This window comes from Hippopotamus amphibius, chromosome 8 (genome assembly GCF_030028045.1).
Source record: "Hippopotamus amphibius kiboko isolate mHipAmp2 chromosome 8, mHipAmp2.hap2, whole genome shotgun sequence".
NCBI classification, from domain to species: domain Eukaryota; kingdom Metazoa; phylum Chordata; class Mammalia; order Artiodactyla; family Hippopotamidae; genus Hippopotamus; species Hippopotamus amphibius.
The window spans coordinates 137,448,353-137,468,653 of NC_080193.1; the positions used below are offsets into that span (position 1 = coordinate 137,448,353).

At 37.9% G+C, this 20,301-nt stretch overlaps 1 protein-coding gene across 3 annotated transcripts in view; it reads right to left on the reverse strand.

The window, feature by feature from the left end:
- FAP (fibroblast activation protein alpha) overlaps positions 1–20,301 on the reverse strand; it is an 86,918-nt gene that overhangs the window by 23,275 nt on the left and 43,342 nt on the right. For all 3 annotated transcript variants that reach the window (XM_057745710.1, XM_057745711.1, XM_057745709.1), the window contains 7 exons: positions 18,810–18,913; positions 17,004–17,139; positions 13,347–13,391; positions 8,308–8,412; positions 8,139–8,209; positions 5,737–5,790; positions 3,971–4,095 (listed from right to left, as the gene is read on the reverse strand). In XM_057745710.1, coding sequence (XP_057601693.1) covers positions 3,971–4,095; positions 5,737–5,790; positions 8,139–8,209; positions 8,308–8,412; positions 13,347–13,391; positions 17,004–17,139; positions 18,810–18,913 — 640 coding nt within the window. The remainder of the gene's footprint in view (positions 1–3,970; positions 4,096–5,736; positions 5,791–8,138; positions 8,210–8,307; positions 8,413–13,346; positions 13,392–17,003; positions 17,140–18,809; positions 18,914–20,301) is intronic.

Sequence of the window (20,301 nt, forward strand, 5' to 3'; positions counted from 1 at the left end):
ATAACATTTGGTTTTCAACAAGAACTGCTGGTCGTATTTGTGATCACTATCAAGCCCCATTACATCTTTTAATTCTGCAAGTATTTTTTTTCTCCCACAGAGAAGTAAATGTCACCTTTTAAGTTACATTAAAACAACACATGAGACCAAAGCCCAATCACGAAACAGGCATAAAAGTGTTGCCTGTGCACTTTTCCAAGAATGATCCTAAATAGTTAGGATCTAATTACACAAATGGGCCCCAGAAGCTGCAGTGATAAATGGCATTCTGGGAAGATACGTGGTATGGGTCAATTCTAGCTGTGTCTCTATTATCAAATAACCTTCAGCAGTACCCAGATTGTACTCTCCATCTTGCCTCTTGGTTGAATGTTCAGTTTATTTTGGTAGGAGAACCTAGCATTTTTTTTCTTTCATTTAATTACTGTATGCAGAAATAAATTTATATAGAAAATTTTTCCTGTTCAAATATACTGTGACAGGTCACACTCCCCGGGAAACAGACCCAGGAGTTTTGTGCACAAATGTTCACCTGGGGGACAATATTAGGATCACACCTGTGGGGCAGGAGGAAAAGGGTGGGGCAGGAAGGGAAGGTAGACCTGGGTTCAGTCACAACAGGGAGACCTCACCCAACCCCACTGGGTGCTGTGAAGCTGGATGGCCCACAGTGCTGTCTTGAATGCGGCCAACTGGGCTGGCTTTTGTATCCCAGAATGGAGTGCGCATTGGCTGTGGCCTGGGAGGAGAGCAATTTCTGGGGGTGGGAGTTGGGGGGTGGTGGTGAGGGGGGCAGCTGTGAGCTGTCAGCCACCAGCCCTCTCAGCAGCTGGAGAAATGAATGATTCAGTCCTGAAAGTGGGAGGTCTGGGTGGCCAACCAGTGTCCACCATATACTCCAACATGGAATTCAGGTTCTCTGTGCAGACCCTGGCCCTTTTAACAAGCTCTACAAAGATTAAACTCTATCACTTACTTGAACTATAGAATAAATAATACCTGGACATACATGTCAAAGGATTAATTTGCTCAGGCAGCCAATGAGTTAAAAGCAACAAACATGGAGGTTGGGAGTAGACGTTCATTTGCCCCCCTGATGCTTCCTCCTCTGTGGAGGGAGTGCCATTAGAGCATCCTTGGTTCCAGGCAAGGAGGCAGGTAATGACCTATTTGGTGAGTTCTGGGAAAACCTGGGTGTGAGTAGCTCCTTCTTCTGCCTTGTTCCTGGCATCCTTCTGCCTGCAGAGAGCATGCTTTTGATCTGTCCCTCAGTGCAATAAGTGTGACAGTGGCAGGCCCCATGGGCAAAGCCAGTGGCTGTCTGGTTGTACTCATATTTGTGTGAGTAATTATAATTCCGGAGTGCTGCACACCTTAGCCACATTTTCCAATTAACCTTTACATGTAAAAAAGCTAATATTTTGATTTCTTGCCTGACTCCTCAGTCTAACCTGAGAGTGAGGAGAAGGGACATTATTTATTAGGCTCCCTCAAAGACAGCAGCTCTTCACTGTGTGGAGTCTCATACTTTTATAGAGTTTCATTTCAGAGATTTTCATTTCCGGCAGCTTTTCTTCACCATTATTAAAACACACAAACACACATTATATTTTTGGTTCGAATGTAAGGCAATGAGACGTGAATCTGAATTTCCAGACTTTAGTCAATCAGCATCCACCTTATGGAATTTTCATGGGTGTGCAGGTCCAGTAGGGACAACTGGCATATCTTTTCTGCCCAAACCATGAGACAAACTAATGACCGACTACCCTTGACACAAGTGGTCTGAGGGTGTGGTCCTAGTGGCATGAGCATCAATTGTCTAGAATCTTCCTTTGCTTTGCTTTTGTTCCATCAGCATCATCAATAAGATTTTACCTATTTCAATCCTATTTTCTGGGAATCACTCTCCATCTCTCTTGGAGAGTTTAAAGTTACATAATGAAGCTTTACTCTTAGTCCTAAAGGGAAAGATTTCAAGGTTTTTCCTATGATGGTGCAGTGACTCATTTTACTGGAGCTTCAAAAACACCAGACGATGTGATGCTTCCCACACAGTATATTTTTTGCTAAATGGGAAATTACCATACTGCCGAGGAAGAGTGAGTGTGGAAAAGTCAGGCGATTCAAGTTCTAGAAAGGAGTCTTTCACCAACTTTTGATGAGAGCTTAGTCTTTGATTCCTTACTCTTCAGGGGGCACTTAGGCTCAAGTAGATCTTAGGAAGACAGACTGATAGAAAATGTGGTATAGAGTTTTCAAAAAGCATTAAAACACTATACAAATGCAGAATGCATATAAATATAAATGCATGTTTATGTGTGTAGGGTCACTGATATCTTTATCAGTAAATATGTCAGCACAAAAATGAGGTTTTGGGTATAATTTGCAAAAGGCAGCATCTTCCCTAGCACCTACGATCTTCCCTAGCACCTATGATCTTCCCTAGCACCTATGTTCATTCTGATCTTCCCTAGCACCTATGTTCATTCTGCAAACACTCAATGTCTATTATGCACTAACCATTCTTTTTGACCTTATGAATATAAAGATCAAAGGAAAGCAGATTCTGCCTTCAGGGGAGAAAATAGACCATCGGATGACTCAGGACAGTTAGTTCAATGATATTATGTGCCCCGCATGTAAGCTTTCAATATACGCTGCATAAACACATAGCTTGGGATGAAAAATGTTGCACATAACTTGAGAGGGACATTTAATGTATACCTTGAAATGCCATAACCACAATCAGCACATATGGTCATGAACAACAATCTTTCGACTTTTCAGAGATGTCACTGGCCAAACCTTTTGTGAAAGTGTTGTATTAAACTGCCATCTTGTGCCATCTCAAAGGGAGCATTTGGGTTAAAATGCTTACTTGTTTCCACATAGTCAAACGAGCTGGGGTTGAGGTTCTGGGCCCAGGTGATTAGACCAAGGAAGTGGCATGTCAGGATGGCCTTCCTTCTGGGAAGTAAAAGGAACCTCAGGGTCCTCTACAACTGAGCAGGGGTCTCAATCAGTCAAAGATTCTATTTATTCTCTGAGCTGCCCACCCAAATATGAGGAGATGATACCAGAAACAGGAGAGTGGCACATGTTCTGTAATAACCCCTTTTGTTTTCTGTCCCCCCTCAACTCCGAAGGAAACTCAGGGATTAACAAGGGTTGGGGGGGGGTGATGTTGGGACAGAGAATGGAGGGGTAAATATTTTACAAATCAGTTTTCCAAATCCCCATGATGACTGCCAAGGTCCTAAGGTATCTCACTGGTCTACTGATTGCCTAACCCAACTTTGCTACGTGTTCAAGATATAGATGAAAGATTTTGCATAAAATAAAATTATCTGGATAGAAATTATTCACTAAATGGACATAGCCTAAACATCCAGGAAATGTCTAGCATATTTTATTACCTGTTTTTTTTTTTAATACTTGAATGAATTACTTACCATGTTTCCCAAATTTAGGAAGAACATACTATTGAAGCTATAGTTCAAAGAATTGCTGGCATCCAAGCCAAAGAGCCCAGGCTTCTTTCCCCAGTTATAGGAGACTGACATTTCTCCAGGCAAATGCGGCTGAAGTCCAGAAACCATTTTATCAGAAGATGCTTCTTTTTATGATATTGCTCTGGCAATACAACATCATGGTGCTGTGGCACTTGATGGGTAAGAGGTTGGGATTTACAGCCAAGAGACTCTAGCTCCCATCTGGCTCTGATGCCTACCAGCAGTGTGGACCTTTTACAAAAGGTCTGTTTCCTCAACTGCAGAAAATGGAGATAATAATTCCTTCCTATGCTCTTTACATTTTTTCCTGTAAGCCCTGGATAAGACAACACAGATAAGTCCCTCACATATAACAGGTGCTCAATAACCTGTAGCTAAGGATTGATCAGATAGTGATGACAAGGACAAGGAAAGTGGCAGAGGAGGGGAGAGTGTGTGTTAGGTCCGTTACCTACCATAGCAGACGAGTGCATAGTACTTGGCATAGTCGCTGAAACTTGCTGTGTAATATTGGCACCTTTTTTTCCTTAGATGGCAAGTAACGCACTTCTTACTTGGAGGATAGCTTCCAATGCTAATTCTAGAGGAAAATGAAAATAAAACTAAGCTGAAATTTTGAGATTGTATTTATCAAAATGTACTACTCCATGTAAAATGACTAATTTACATATTGACATCAAACTTACTCTATTTTTCTGTTGCCAATATCGTTTAAAGCAAAGGGGGAATCACAGTATTTTGATCTGTCTGATTTTTGATCCATCTTTGCCTGAATAGGCACAAACACTGAGGGAGAAGCCCTCTGTGGCTTTCCTGCGATGGGCGAAATATCTAACACCATGAATGGGAGCGAAGTAGTCACTTCTCGTAACCATCACTCTCTTACACTTTACAAAGTGGTTGAGAATGCATAGTTCTTCCACGTCCCATCTCTCTCTGTGTGCTCCCACGGCAAAACATACAACCAAGATCTGACAGTATCACCAAAAAAAGGGGTCCCTGTCTTTATCATATATCTGGAAAGAGAAATTAGTAATAAGCCAATTGGAAATACGAAACACGGTTCTAAGTAGCTCCTGTGCCTTTCATTTTATTTGGCAGGAAATTTGGGCTCATGGAAGCTCTTCCTGGAAATGTTCCCTCCACACATTCCTACAAGCCAACCTGTACCTACCAAGTGGGGCCCACTCTCTGGGTGATTGGCAGTAACATACAGCCTCCCAGACCTTACCCCAAACCCTCAGAGTCTCCTCTGGGAGGGCCGGGTGGTGTCATGGCAGGAGGGAGGCAGAGTCGGGGTCCCGCTGTGGCTGGTAGGGTTACCTGTGGCCGCCGCAGTGTTCATGCTACTGCTGCCCCTGACCTTGTTTTGGGCATGATCGGGGATGGCCAGAGCCATTGCTCTCATCAGAGAGGGATTCTTCTCAACAGATGAGAAGCCATGATCCAGGGAGCAGAGGAATGCAGCAGAAGGAAAATTTTCTTATTTTCACAGCTATAGTTAGCACTATTCCTGTTCACATTTTGGTGTGATCTTGGAAAACATTGGGTAGGCAGTTAACAGTAAGGGGTCAGTGTCAGCATGCCCAAGTATACATCCTGTCTCCAACAATATCACGGACCTCATAGAGTTGTTGTGGGGATTAAATGAAATTACATACGTAAAGCAGATAAAAATGTGCCTATAGCAGACCACCAGCCCATGGTAGCTATTGTTTTTATTTCCATATCCAGAGGGGTTGTTAAGGGCACCATTCCAACCACCAAGGGGGCCAGTGGACTAACTTAAACACTAATTTAGGAACAGAGCTGAATTCCTGCCAATCATAATAGGCTATGCCAAAGCGAGTCATGTTAAAAGAAATCACAGAGTATGGGAATAAATACAATGCCTGGTACTCAGTAGGTACTTAATGAATGTGTGTTAAATGAATTTTCTTAATTACCTCTAAATTTAGTTGAAATGTTTAGTACCATGTTTATATCAACATTCAAATTTCTTGATTTTTCTTTTTGGAAACAAACATTTTGAGCTAGCTAACATGCTGGGGAGTGTATATTTTTATACATGATGTGGTGTATACCACATTAATTTAATTCATAAATTAATTTTATTACATTTAGGCCTTTTAAACAATATTCTATACATTCTGAGGATGCTGACAGATTTTTATTTAAATTTCAATATATAAAAATACTAGAATGAATTGACACAAATTACCTATAGATATTTCTTCTTCCAGGGTAGCCTTCAAATTCATTGCTAGAATAAAACCTGAAAATATATTCAGAAGTTATTAAATAAGTATTGATGACTAAATGGTGATAGAATTGTTACTACTAGGACTAATATAGTAAATAATATAGTCCAAAGTTCAGGTAATGAAACAATTAATTGGCACTTATGTACACAAATCCCTGTCATTCATACCTCTGAATTTTGTGTACTTACTCTGACTTTATAAATTATAATTTATATATAAGTATATTTATATTTACATAAAATACATTTATATAAATATATTTATAAATTATAGGAGAAATATTAAATTATGTTGAATGCTCTTTTTTATTATAGGTATATTATGTTCTGATCAGTTATGAGCCACAAAAAATAAACTAGCATGTTTGATTAATATCACCCCTTTTCTTTTCTGTAATTAACAGTTTACTGGTTTCTTTATTCTATACTATTTAATTTTGTCTATGATTCTGAACATGTCTTGAATTTATTTTGCAGAAGCCCTAACAGTAGGTAAGTTTATTATACATTGGGAAACTCATCCACACAGGGATACCACACAAAGGGGAGTGTTAATTTACCCAAAAGAAAAACAAGTTACAAGAGAACATACTTGTTCCTTAAGTATCTGGGTTCCAGTTCTAACCTGTCTTAATATAGCCACAAAGTGGGAAATCCAATTTAGTGATTTTCACTCCTTTGTGAGTTCATCTGAATATCATAAAGTAGCTGACTTTTAAGTTTTTATTTTTATTTTTATTTTTAGGAAGAGCATAATAGAGTGTTAAAAGTTTGGAATAATCTAAGTTTGGTTACCAATTTTTAATTCTCGGAACTTTTCATTAACCCAGTTACTTGTATATCCTCACTGAAATAAAAACCTTGTTATTCCCAGTAAAAGGAAAAAGCAACAGAACACACCCCACTCTTAGTATTAACTTTACCTTCTAAACCAGCATCTTTCTAAATGTCTTTACTGACTTCACAGGACTCCAAACATCACTTATACTTGCCTTTCCCACATCATCTCAAACTACCTGTGAATAAAATACTCAGTAGCTTTTCCAAATAGCCTCTTGCAGTTTTCTTGTTATGTCAAAGTTTTCACAGCTGTCTTTAACACTTAGAACAGAGTCCACTTTCCCTCATTCTTTTCTTTTTCCCTCACAGCCACCGGTTCACCAGTCCTGTGCAGCCTCTGTCTGTCTTCGCTGTCTATCTACCTTCCTCTATTCATTTAGCAATAGCGTGCAGGCATTATGCTGAGTTCCAAAGATGCGAAACAAGGAGGCGTAGTTTTCCCTCGGAGTCCGCATTTCATTGCCACTGTTCTAGTTCAGGCTTCTTCCCTAGATTATCATCTGGGTCTTCCTACCTTCAGTTTCCCCCTTCCTCCTAAATCTCCCACTTGTTTTTATCTTGTCACTCCTCTTATACGGGTGGTTTTCATGGTTGCTCCACGTAATGTCCAAACTCCTTTGTCGGCCACTTAAAGATTTCCATGGATTGGCAATACGTTTCTAAAAAGTTTTTGTCCAGTGAGGCTGGACTAATGATCCTCCTCTTTTCCTCTTAGAATTCCAGCTAATGGCAGGCAGGTTAAAAGAGTGTGCCCTGGATTTGGACTTTATTAGAAGTAAGGGAAAGCAACTGCGTGGACGAGACATTTGATCATAAATGCCTAAGATGGCTTATTTAGACAGTAGTCAGGATGGACTGAAAAGGAAAGACCTGGAAGGAAGAAGCCCCATGTTGAGGTTAATAATAAGAACCTTAGATTTAATGTGTTTTAGGTTTAAATCCTAGTTCTGCCACTAATTATGTAGCCTTGGCCAAGTGAATTAAATTTCCAAGTATCAGTTTTCTCATCTGTAAAATGGGGATCATGATTTCTACTTTACAATATGTGGTATACAACAATTGCTCCATAAATGATAGCTGTTATAGAGAACCATCTTAATGATTAAAGATGTTATAGAGAATCATCTTAAACTCACGTAACAGTGAGTCACTACAAGAACATTTCTATAGCAAGGGGCTGCCATCATGAACTTCTGAATCTTGCTTATTGCTTCAAGTGCTAGGGGGAAAATTTCTCTTTAGAACCAGTTACTATTTTAAAGTTTTTATACTTTTAATGTAATTATACACCAAGTATCAGAAGAGAAATAACCACCCATTGAATATTCTTTCCAAAAGGAAATCATGTTGACTAGTTATTAAAGAATGTGCAATCTTTATGAAACCACAGCTGTCTGAACTAAACTATAGAATAAGTAACAAAAATGCCCTTAACTGAAAGAGGTGGTGCAGTATCCTTTGTACGTCCATCAGTGCCAATTAAAACCTGAATGGTGCATCAAGCTTCATGCAATACTTACAGTGAATCCTGTGTTACTCTGAATATATTTATGGCCTCCCACTTGCCACTTGTAATTTGAATAGCATTTTCCTATAAAAAGACAAACATTATGTTGTGTGAAGCTGAGCGTTATTTGAGCAACCTCAAGTGAATGATCTTTGAGGAGATAAATCTTGGAAGGAACATACCACAGTGTCTTTGATATAGTGAATATGTTTGTAGCCATCCTTGTCACTAAATATTTTGTAGTACGAAATGGCATCATAGCTGAAAACTGGTGTCGAAACAAAGAACTGAAAGAAATGAACAGAGGTTATGTTCAGAGGACAAACCAAACTAAAATGATAAATTTTTTAAAATCCATGTGTAGTTATAATTATCAGGACCAGTATGCCTTGCCTCCCCTATCTTCCGTCACTCACACTTGAAATTCCATTCTTTCAGACAGACAGCTTTTCTTCTAAAAGGCACTTACACATTCCAACTACTTTTTTTTTTTAACAGTAGGAGAAGTATACAGCTTTTATTTGACGTTAATATTTTTACATGTATGGGGGCTTCACAGAAAAGTAGTGAAAAACCAAGATGTGGTTAGACTTGGGGGCTTATATACTATTTTAACAAAAGGCAATAAATTGTGAAGAAGTGGCTAGACAGAAGAAAAGGGAGTTCGGACTTCTACGAGTCGTAAATATATGGAGGAAACTAATGGTAGATAAGGGTTACTTGTTAAGGTTTGTTTATGCAGACTCATCTCAGTGCTTTGTCTCTGGTAATAAGGGTTGCTCTCCTCTTCCTGGAATGGGTGAGGAGAGAACCCCTTCTCAAGGGGAATATGGGCCCTGCTTTTAGGCAGATAGGGGGAAGGCAGAGGGCACTTCCTATATCTATTGCCATTTGCCTTCTGCTCAATATAATCCTTACACCGAAGTAGGATTTTCTGAGGTGACATATTCTGATCCTCCAGCAGCACAGGCAGAGCTAAAATGCTGGGGGTTCTAGATTCTGTAAACCTATGCACGCATTACACATTCCCAAAGCAGGGTTCTCTAAGCCAACTACTGCTCAATTGCTACTACATACCTGTGGGTTTATATTGTTTAATTTGATTGAATGCCTGTGTTCTGAGATTATGTGGTTTGAAATAGAGTTAAAAGAATCATAAGTGAATGTTGATGTTTAACCAAGTCAAACTTCAAAATGTGGTATTTGACCAAAGTGTGACTCTTCTGAAAGCTGATAGCTCTTTTAATTCTTGATTTGTCTGATGCTAACCACCTAATACTGATGACACAATAAAGCCATTTTAAAGGTTAAAATATCGTGATCTGCTAGCCACAGTTTTTAATGGCAGAAAGGGACTTCTGGACTTGAGAGGAAAATGTAACCTATGACAAGCTAATGGGAGGTTTACTCCTTGAGCTCAGGGAGCAGAGTAGACCTCTCACTGCCCATCTCTGACCTCTTCCCAGGGCCCGTGCTCACTACCTGCTGGGAATTGCTTAAGGACCTAAGGAGTTCTTGCCACAGGTCTAGTGTGCCCTGAACAGAGCAAGCCACACCTCAGCATCCTGAAAGGTGACCACTAAAGTCTGGCAAAAGTCCTCGCACCAAATGTTAGCTATTAGTTTCTCCCATTAAAAAAAGAGACTCATTTTACATTTGTCAGTTTCCTTTTTTTCCTGGTCATTGGGTTGGGGGAGGATGGTAACGTGGTGAAAGTGCTTCATAGGGAAAGACCTAGTCTACATCACGCAGAGTAGATATTCCCACAAGTTATTCCAAATTAGCCCTCTTGCTGCAGTGCTTCCACATGACAATGAACCAAGATCCTTTACAACTAACTGCCCAAGCAACAACAACCAAAAGACTACTGGTATCTTTAGCTACAAACACCTATTTTGCTGACACCCATCTTACTGGGGCCCACTTCTGAGCAAAAAGAGAGGAAGGGAAGTAGCTGTAGGCCTCTTTAATGATGGTTCTACCTGTGATTTGACACGATGCTTTTTGATCAAAGTCATGATTACAATTTCATGATATTAAAATGTAACTCATTTGATGTGGTGTCTGTGGGGTCCAACTAGTGTTCCCCCAAATTCTTTTCAACCCAGCCTCAGAAGATAACTGTCATGGACTAAATGTTTGTGTCCCCTCGATAAGTTGAAACCCAACCCCCAATAGGATGTATTTGGTATTAGGAGGTGGGGCCTTTGGGAGGTAATTAGGATTAGATGAGGTCATAAGGGTGGAGCCCCCAGGAATGGGATTAGTACCCTTATGAGAATTGCCAGAGACCATGCTCCCTCTGCTCTGAGGATACAACAAGCAGCTGACAGTCTGCAACCCAGAAGAGAGCTCTCACTGGGACCTGATCATGCTGGCATACTCATCAAAGACTACCAGCCTCCAGAACTGGGAGAAATAACTTTCTGTTGTTTATAAGCCACTCAGTCTAGGGTATGTTGTTATAGCAGCTCAAATGGATGAAGACAATGACCCTATATGAAAAATAGGGTCTTCACAGATATAATCAAGGTAAGAACTAAGATGTGATCATAGCGGATTAGAGTGGGCCCTAGATGCAATGATTGGTGTCCTCATAAGAAGAGATGAGGTTGCAGAGAGACCCAGGGAAGAAGGCCATGTGAAGACGGAAGCAGGGATTGGAGCTGATGCAGCTCCAGCCGAGAAAGTCCAAGGATTGTCAGGAGCCACCAGAAGCTGGAAGAGGTTGAGGAAGGATTCTTGCCTGCAGACTTCAAAGTATGGCCCTGCTAATCCTTCAGAGGACTTCAAGCCTCCAGAATGATGAAAGAATGCATTTTTGTTATTTTAAGCCAAATTTGTGGTAATTTGTTGCAGTAACTCTAGGAAACTGATATAGTGTCCTAAATCGTATCTCTTTGGCATAGAATTGATGTTTTTAACAAAATGAAAAATGGAATAATGAGAAACTGCTGTCTCCTTATATGATTCCTTTATTAGTTTCATCAATAATAAGACCAGCCCTCGTAGAATTTTGTGTGTTGAGACTCAGTGAAATTGAGAGCCAAGAGACCCCTGAATAGGAAATTCTGATTTGTAATTTTGTGGATGGAATTTCATTAGTATAGGTCTGACAAATCATCCTTTCATTTTAGAATGAGGCTTTACCCTCTTAGCCAAATGATCACTATCTAGTAACCACTTTACACTTTCTCCCTCTCTGCCACCAAGATAAAAGACAAAAAAGATAAAAATAAAAGACAAAAGGCTCTACATTGCCTTAACCACTACAATGGAACTGGGGTCACAAAATATTATAAGGTGCCCTAGTAAAAAAAATACTCTCTTTACTTCTGCAGTTAGTTAAGGAACTCTAAAAAAGGTTTAGTTCTAGATTAAAACTGAAAACTTCACTTAAAATAAAAAAATAAGAGGGCAGAGTGTTATGTTTTAAGATATTAGAATCAGGCAAACAGGAAGAATATTTTTGCTAGGCAAAGACTGTTATCTTTTCTCCTTTTATTGCACACATCCAAGACAGCTGCTGTAGATGAGCAGGTAACTTGGGTGAGGTAAAGAGAGTGTGAAATATTTCCGCATTCACTTTGCCAGAGCAAGGTCCATAATGCATCCTGAGTCAAGTGCTTCTTGCAGCAAGTCATGCCTGGGCCCTAGATAAGTGCATGTCACTAGGTGGTCTTCAGTTTTAACAAGGCCTCTTCACAGGTCCCTTTATCATGCTTAGATGTGCTGATAAATTCCTCGTCTCATTTGAAATATTTTTCTTAGAAGGTAAGATTATTTACCACCAGTTAATTTCTTGCCACAGTTGGTAAATAATCTGAGGACCTACTACTTATCTAAGTCTGATTCCTAAACTGAGTCCACATTCAGCTTTTTAAGCATCGAGTAGAATATCCATTTGTCCTGAGCCAAAGGATTTTGCCAACCGCCTAAAGCGAGTGCAGTTTATTGCTTAATTATTTTAAAATGATTTAAATGTAGCTTTGTAGTCTAAGTGTTAAACTTTTAGTGTTTGTTCTTCACATTTTAGTGATTAAATATTAGATTCTTTGATTAAATCTTCCTTTTCGTCTGTTCACAGGGCAAAAAAAAAAATTTTTTTAAAGAATTTGTTGTTACTTTTTTGATCAAATACCAAAGAAGAAATTAAAGTATTTCCCCCAAATTAGAACAATATCTCGTGCACGAAGAAAAGAAAGTGACAAAGTTCTCAAGAAACTACTTGCTAGCTTTGTGCCTGCAGCTAACAGGTTAACTGCTTTTAGCAAGTCATTTAATCTCACTTTTCTAATTCATAGGTGATCTCTCAAGGTCTTTTTCAGTTTACATCTCTTTAATAAATACTAAAAGAACAAATGCTCTAAAATTGTTCTTTAAATTTATATTACTATGACTAGCCTATACACTTTATCTAAAACCCTCATAAATATTATTTGAACAAATGTCTGAAAGACAAACATTTCTAGGTTATTTCTGGGTAATTCATTAAGCCGCTGGTTTGATTACAGGTCAAAGGAAGCTATTCAGCATATTATGACATATGAGTTATGATTGTATAAAGTCATGACTTCAAAAGACATGTCAGAACTTATAAAATGTAATGAATGACTTTTTGAAAGCAGTTGCCTTGGGCAAGTGTGAACTTACCCTTGAAAGCTATCATTTCAAAGAGTGTTTGACAATTCCTCTTCTAACATTCAAAAAGTTTACTGACTATTGAATATATTTGAAGAGACTGAGATTAGTACACAAGAATAATAATTTTCCCAATAGAATTCTAAAGCTACAGATATTAAAATGATCTAGTGCAAAACATATGTTATAGACACATATTTCATTTATTCACTAGATTTATTTTGGCATGACTTTTGATTTAATGTAGAGACCTCATCTTCCCTCAAAGGACACATATGTGCTTCCACTGAGGGTGTTTAAACTAATGTTTGAAAGAAGTAATATTAATTATGGATGTCAGAGAGTTGGTTGAAAAAGTTAAGGTTGGAACAGGAGGTACATGATTTGTTCTCAATAGAATTCTAAATATGTAGACATTAAAAATTGTGTGGCACAAAATTGATGAAGGGATCACTACCTTTGTGTTTTTTGCCTTGATATTTTTCTATAAAAGCAAGTAGTGCCAGTTTGGATACATTTCAAATAGTCCTTTGATAGCTGAGAATTTCATTAAAAGATAAGGAAAAGATAGCAATCATACTCCACCAGCCCATCCAGTTCTGCTTTCTTCTATATGCTCCTGCGTCTAAAAGAAAAAAAAAAAACAAAAAACATCAAATAAAACATAGTATTAGGAAGACAATTTTTCCTAAATAGAATCTGGACATTTGAACAAGTTAAGCTGCCTGGCCAGAGTGTACTATTGCTAGTCAACTAACTTCACACTTGAGTTTAAGATGACTATATTCAAAAACTTATACAGCAGCACTATTGCATACACTAGGATGATCTAAAGGCTGTATCTTATTGCAAACCATTCATAATTCTGGTTAAATTTTCCATGAGGCAATGACTGGAATTATGACAATATCTATGGTGGCCCAACACAAGCCAAATGCTTGATATCACGTAGGTAAAAAGGCATTTCACAGTGGAGTTTAGGTTGATTTTTTTTCTTTTCTCAATCTTATGAAGTAGCTAGAAATCTAAAAATTTGTACTGCATATTATTTTGGTATATATTTTAGCATAGTACAATCAATCATTTATTGAACAAATATTTAATAAGCTTAAAAAATATGAACAGACTTTTCTAGACAACTAGAGGAAAAGCATTCTAGATAGAGTGAAAAGCATAGAGAACAGGCGAGCTCAGAAAACCACAGGTGGCTCAGTATGGCTGAGTGGAGGGTGACTGTGGGAAAGAATTGTAAAACGAGGGAGAATGCAGAGGGATCAGGAAGCTCTTGGAGAAAACTTCACGCCACCCTGGGAAGTTTGGATTTCTCCTGAAGGTAAATCCTTTGAAGGATTTCAAAATCACAATTTGAAGAATATAAGTGTGAACACGATACACAGAATGGATTAGAAGTGGGTGAGATAGAGGAAAGCAGAAAGATCAATTAGAAGGCTATTGTAATGTTGTAAAAAGGATGTTGAAGACCCAAATCCAGGTAGCGGTAGTAAGGGTGGAACAGAGAAGATGGAGCCAGAGATACATAAAAGTTGAAATCCTCAGAATAAATGTGTGGGGCAAGTGGTAATTGAAAATTTCTAGAATTAGATAAAAATCACCTAGCAGAGTAGTAGAGAGTTGTGACAGAGACTGTAGGATAATCAGCAAACATTTCTTGTTTTCGCTAGGACTTCAGGTAGGCTACATTTCCCAGGCCCCCTTCCAGTTGGATGTGGTCATAAGTTCTAACCCATGGTATGTGAGCAAAAGTGACTTCTACACCTAATCTGCAAAACCCTCGCGTACATGATCCTCCATCCTTTTTCCACCTCCCAGCTGGATGTTGATGATCAGATTTGAATAACCTTGGAATACCCTTCGAAGCCACTGGATGAAGACAGCAGAAATGTTATCAACCTGGGTTCCTGAGTGACTCTGTAAAGCAGGGCACCGCATCACCCACCCACACCATTGCCCACTTACCTGGACACACTATTGGATAGTTACATGAATGTGCAAAAATTTTCTATTGTATTAACCCACTGAATTTTTGGAGGGGTTTTGTTGTTATTGCTATAGCAGTTAGCCTATCTCGCAAATACATTACTGTAACTTGGAGAATAATAAGATGTCTAGAGAAGTCAGAAGAGGAAGAGCTGGAAAGGAAAAGAACCATCAGTAAAGTAGAAAGAGAACCACGAGAGAGCGTACTGTCATAAAAAGCAAGGGAATAATAAATTTTTAAAACGTAGTTTGGGTTTTCTCTTATAGGGATAGGCCAGCATCTCAGAGAGAACAAGTTAAAACAAGACTTAATAAAGTGAAATTTTTTGATTCATTATTTCTAACTAGTAGATAAAATTAATTTTAATTCCCTTTTCAGAGAAGAAAGAATACGATGAAGGATGTTTCTCCCCAAAGTACAAATTTCTTAATAAATCTTATTAATATAGTTATATTACAAGTAATTCTTGCCAGTTTCCTTTGCCTCTTTGTTGTGGGTATGAATCCCAACATGAATAAAGTGTTGCCAAGTCACTTAACCTTAAATGTTATTTGCTTTCAAAACAAAACACACACACAGACACACACATGCACGCATGCATGCACACATGAGTCATGAGTATGGTTACTGGAAAATTCAACTCTGTTGTTCTTAAATCTGAAAATATGTTCCATGCACTTACCAGACTATTTTGAAACAGAGGTTGTTTGAAATTCTAAGGTTATTCAAACCTAGTATTCTAAGCTTAATCACTGATTTTGGCCAAAAAACTAAAGATTATATTCCAGGGAATTCCACATCTCATTGAATGAGCATCTTATATGTTCTGTCAGTTTGGATTAAGTTGTCCCAGATTTGATAAATTAGAATTTCAAATTCCAAAGCAATCACAGTTTTAAATGCCTAGTTTTAAGAGCTAAAAATTGTATCTAAATGACCAATCTTATAATTTGAACTAATAAAATTAAAGCAATAATTCCTAGTATCCAGATTCAATGAAAACATTAAAAGATATATTCACCCAAAGCTGACTAATCAGACCAATAGTTTCTAATTAACTAGAACGATCGTTTATTCTCTTTTTTTTATTTTGCCTATGATGCTGCATTAAAGCCAAAAATCTTCCTGCTTTGTATATCAAACTATAAATAAGATAAAAATAAGCTTCTAGCATATTCCATCAAAATTAGTCAAGCTTCTTACAGACACAGTATGATTTAAAAATATTTTTAGCCTGAGTAATGTTGACTATTATAGTCCTGATATATTTCCAAACAGATTCATATGACTTTTTCCTTGCAAAACATAATGTCCTAATTTCTAGATGGAATTTAGTGTTTTACTTTGATTGCTCTGTGTTTTTTTTTTTCTTACTTTGTAAAATAGGTTTATTCTATATTTGGTTTAATGAAACATTTCTTCATAATTAGATGTCTCATGAAATGTACCCATCAAATTTCCTATTTAAAGAAAACATTTTGTGTTTCTTAGTCTCTAATATGACTACTTATGAATAGGCTTATTTTGAAGCTTTTTGATTGGTGAAGTAGTTTTCTGACTCATTAATTCAACAGATTATGTTTGGATTTGAGCAATAAAAACAATTAAAACTCAACAATAAATCTGTGCCTAGTTTTTAAGTTTTTTCTCCCTAAAATTAGCACAGTATTGAGCTCTCTCCTAAGATAACAGGATACCAAGATAATTTGATTTATTTCATGTCATTCTCAGTTTTCTACTTTTGATTTTCAAATGGAGTATTTGATTTTCCTTTGATGATATTTGTTTACTTTGGAATTTTTATTTATATAAAATATGTCACCATTTGCATTTCTTTCTTTAGTTCTTTTGAATAGAACATATCTGTTTCCCTAATGGACCCATCTTATCTTTTCATCTTCATTATTTTGCTTTTTTTTTGACTGCCAATCTTGTAATCTCAAAAGGATGGATTTCCACCCCAATTCAAAACCAGACACCTGATTTTCCCAGTATTATATTGTTTCATGTAGTCTTTTCCTCTATTCAGTTTCAATGCTAAAGTCATTCAAGAAAACAAAAGGTATCTTATTTATTTACGGAAAATAATGAACCTTTGAATAGAGAGTATTTTTTTTGCAAAGCAATCAGTAGTTGAATGCAGTAATTCTGCTTTATAATATAAAATGTTAGCTATCAACAAGTACTCTTGTACTTTCATCTTCAGAAATACACCTCTGTGATTTTAATGCAACCTACCTTTGGACAGTTCCATGTCTGCCAGTCTTCCCTGAAATCACATATAGATAAGACTGAAACATTCTGGATTCTTTTTAGCCACTGCAAACATATTCGCTCATCAGTCACCCATGTGAGCCAACTGAAATAATAATCACTGTAAACAAATCAAAACAGACAGTCACAACCATAAATCAGTATCACATTCAAATAATTTCTTAATTTGTGTTTTCTGAAGGACGTATTTTATTATGCTGAAATATTTTTTCCATAGATAAGGAAGGCAAAACATTCTTTTCTCTGCAGAGAAAGTTTAAATATACCTGCCGACTTTTAAAGAATATCTATAAGAGAGTTCATTCATCTAATAGAATTCTTTCCAGGCAGGTTTGTGATGGAAGCCAGGTTTTAGCTGTGACCATGGTCGGGGGTTGAAATTTGGGTTAGTATACTAATCAGAGACGATGTATGCAAAGTAACGCAAACAGTGTTTGGCACAAAGTGGATGTCAATGAAAGGCAGCAATGATTTCTTGGCTCTGAGGGTGAACTTGCAGTTAGAGGACAGCAAAGTAAATGAGCCACAGGATGTTGGACATTGATGTGAAAGCAATCATAGAGTTAGAAGGGTTCTCTGGCTCAGATTCTGGCTTTACCTCTTACTAGTTGTACTACCTTAGGCTAATTACTTAACATATCTGTGCCTCTGTTTCTATATAAAATGGGAATAATAACATGACAAGTTTTTGAAAGCTTTCTATAAAGATTTACTGAGAACATTTAAAGCGCTTACAAACTGCACTCACTACATAGCGTGTGCTCAAAAAATGTTAGCTGCTACTATTTGTATTGTTAGTATTTATGGTATTTATAGATGCCGAAACAAGCCTCGTGACTCCTCACATGTTGTCTTCCTATCATTCCGCTCACCTCCTGAGGAGAATGACATGTGAAAAACCAGATGTATTTAGTCAAGTTTCCATCAACTAGGTTAAGGTCAGGAATAAACGGATGATTTGAAAAATTAAAGCCATTTTTGCTTATCCAAGAGTGGATTCACCTTAGCAAAGTCCAGCAGAGGCCTCTGATGAGGGTTTTTTTTCCTATTAGTGACCCATCATCTAGCCCCGGCTGACTTCCTGAGGCAGGAGGAGAGGAGTCAAGCCTTGGCCTGCTAGGGTTTGGAAGGCACAAGGAGGCCCACCAGGCAGGGCTTGGGGACCCCTCCACTTTATCCACTTCAACCAGAATGACCAGGACTAATCAGATAAGATGTACATAGAGCACCATGCTAGGGAAGTGAGAATGCTTCTGTCTCTGTCTACCTGCAGTTAATCCCCAAACAGATAATTCTACAACCAGATCATTTCAAATAGACTGCATCCTAGTGAAAAACACTAGTATTTGGACAGGGTTGGCATATCTGTTCCTTCTTGTCATGCACATGAGATAAGCGTGGCCTACAAACCCTGGGAGAAAGTGGGCCAGACCTGAAAGAAGCCAGGCTGAGGACATAAATGAATTTTACTATCTCCCTGCCTCTCCCTGGTTTACACTCACACACCCAAGGGAAGTACCACTTAGATGGAGCACCATGGTCATCTTTATATGTGTGAAAAAGGCTAATGTTTCAAATCGATTTAAGAAACTTATTTGCGAATTCGAATTTTATTGTGTATTTAGCTTGGCATGCTAATTGTATTTATTTACTTATTTTTGCCATAGCTATACATCATAAACTCGCTAGAAAAGAAACGTAAACACTGATGAAGAAATTTTTGGTGTTGAAATTCACTTTGAAAGTGGGAAGCATCAGAGATTAACTTACCTCGAGGCTATCATTGCTGGAACTGGCACTTCTCTGGGCCCTCCTTGCGCAGGGTAAGTGGCATCAATAATAAAGATCCGAACAATGGGATTCTTCGCTCCGGCCTGCGAAGAAAATGGAGATAGACAAGCTCACAAAATTCTAATTATCACCAACATTTTAAAGACACTTTAGGAATTTAGGCGTATTTTTGTAAGCTAATAATGTCAAGTGTATCACTGTTAAAGACATTCTAATTACAACACGACCGCGAATTTCATTGCAGCGCAATTACAAATACTGTGCAATGAAAGTGACAACACATATCCTACGTGATTAATGAGGGAGCTTTGATTCATAGGGAAAAATATTTGGGATATAAAATTGCAGTTCTGTAACTGATATCCTCTTTTCTGACTTGTAAGACAGATATTTCCCATTATTATTGTTATTCGGATAATTATAATACTATTTCCCCATGTGCCAAGGGAAGTGCCCAGGGAAGGGAGTGTAAAGAATAAATAATGAACGATACTTTTTGCTTGTACCCTGTAATTTGGTCTAGGACAATTACCAAACAGTCTACTAGCTGGTTATATTACTACCGCTATCAATGCCGTCAAATTAGGGAAATTCCACCTTGAAATAGTGTCATGGGATTTATGCTGTTCTCGCTTTGTGCTTTATGTGCTAGTAGATGCCCTAGATTTCCATGACAGTATAGTTCATGCCCAGACATCTTAGAGTTCTGTTATTTTACCACCAAGAAAGAGAATCTTATAATTGTCAAACAATTTAAATCCACAAAATTTAGATATATAGCCTTAAATGGCTCCATGCTCTTTGGCTTTATCTAAGAAATTGTCGAGGTCAGACCTCCCTGTTTCGTTCTGAGGTTTAGGTGGGACTTTCTGTTTCTTTCAAGTTGTCTCGCTTCTCAGTTTGATGTCAGATGTTTCAGCAACTTCGGCCTTCAAAGAAACATGAGAATCTGGGTCCCAACTTCTCTGTCAGTGTGAGGTACTCCTCAGTTCTGGGTTTCTTCATCTCTTCCTGCTTCCTACAACCTTCTAAAGATCCAAATTCTTTACCACCTTTAGGGTTTCAAGAAACATACCTCTCACTTCCAAACATCTCCAGCTTTTAGACTTTATACACAGCCCTTGAGGGATCTCCTACCTAAACACTAGTCTCCTACCCATTGCCTTTTCTCAAATGACTTTTAACATAAATTTTAGACTATCTGGACTTTCTGTTTCTCTCACTGTGGCCACTTTGACTTGCTTTGGAATCCATCTATGTGTATGCAAATCCATCCCATCTTTGTCACATGTAGGGACCCATTGGCTCCATCTGTGACAGTATTCCCCTTGGCAAGGAAAAACAATAGTGACTTAAGAACAAAGAACTACATTCTAAAATCACTTCCACTCCTTGTGCAAGAGAAGAATTGATGATTTGATCCCCTTTCATATTTCTTTCCTAAATTAAGCTAATATACGATGTTTAACCA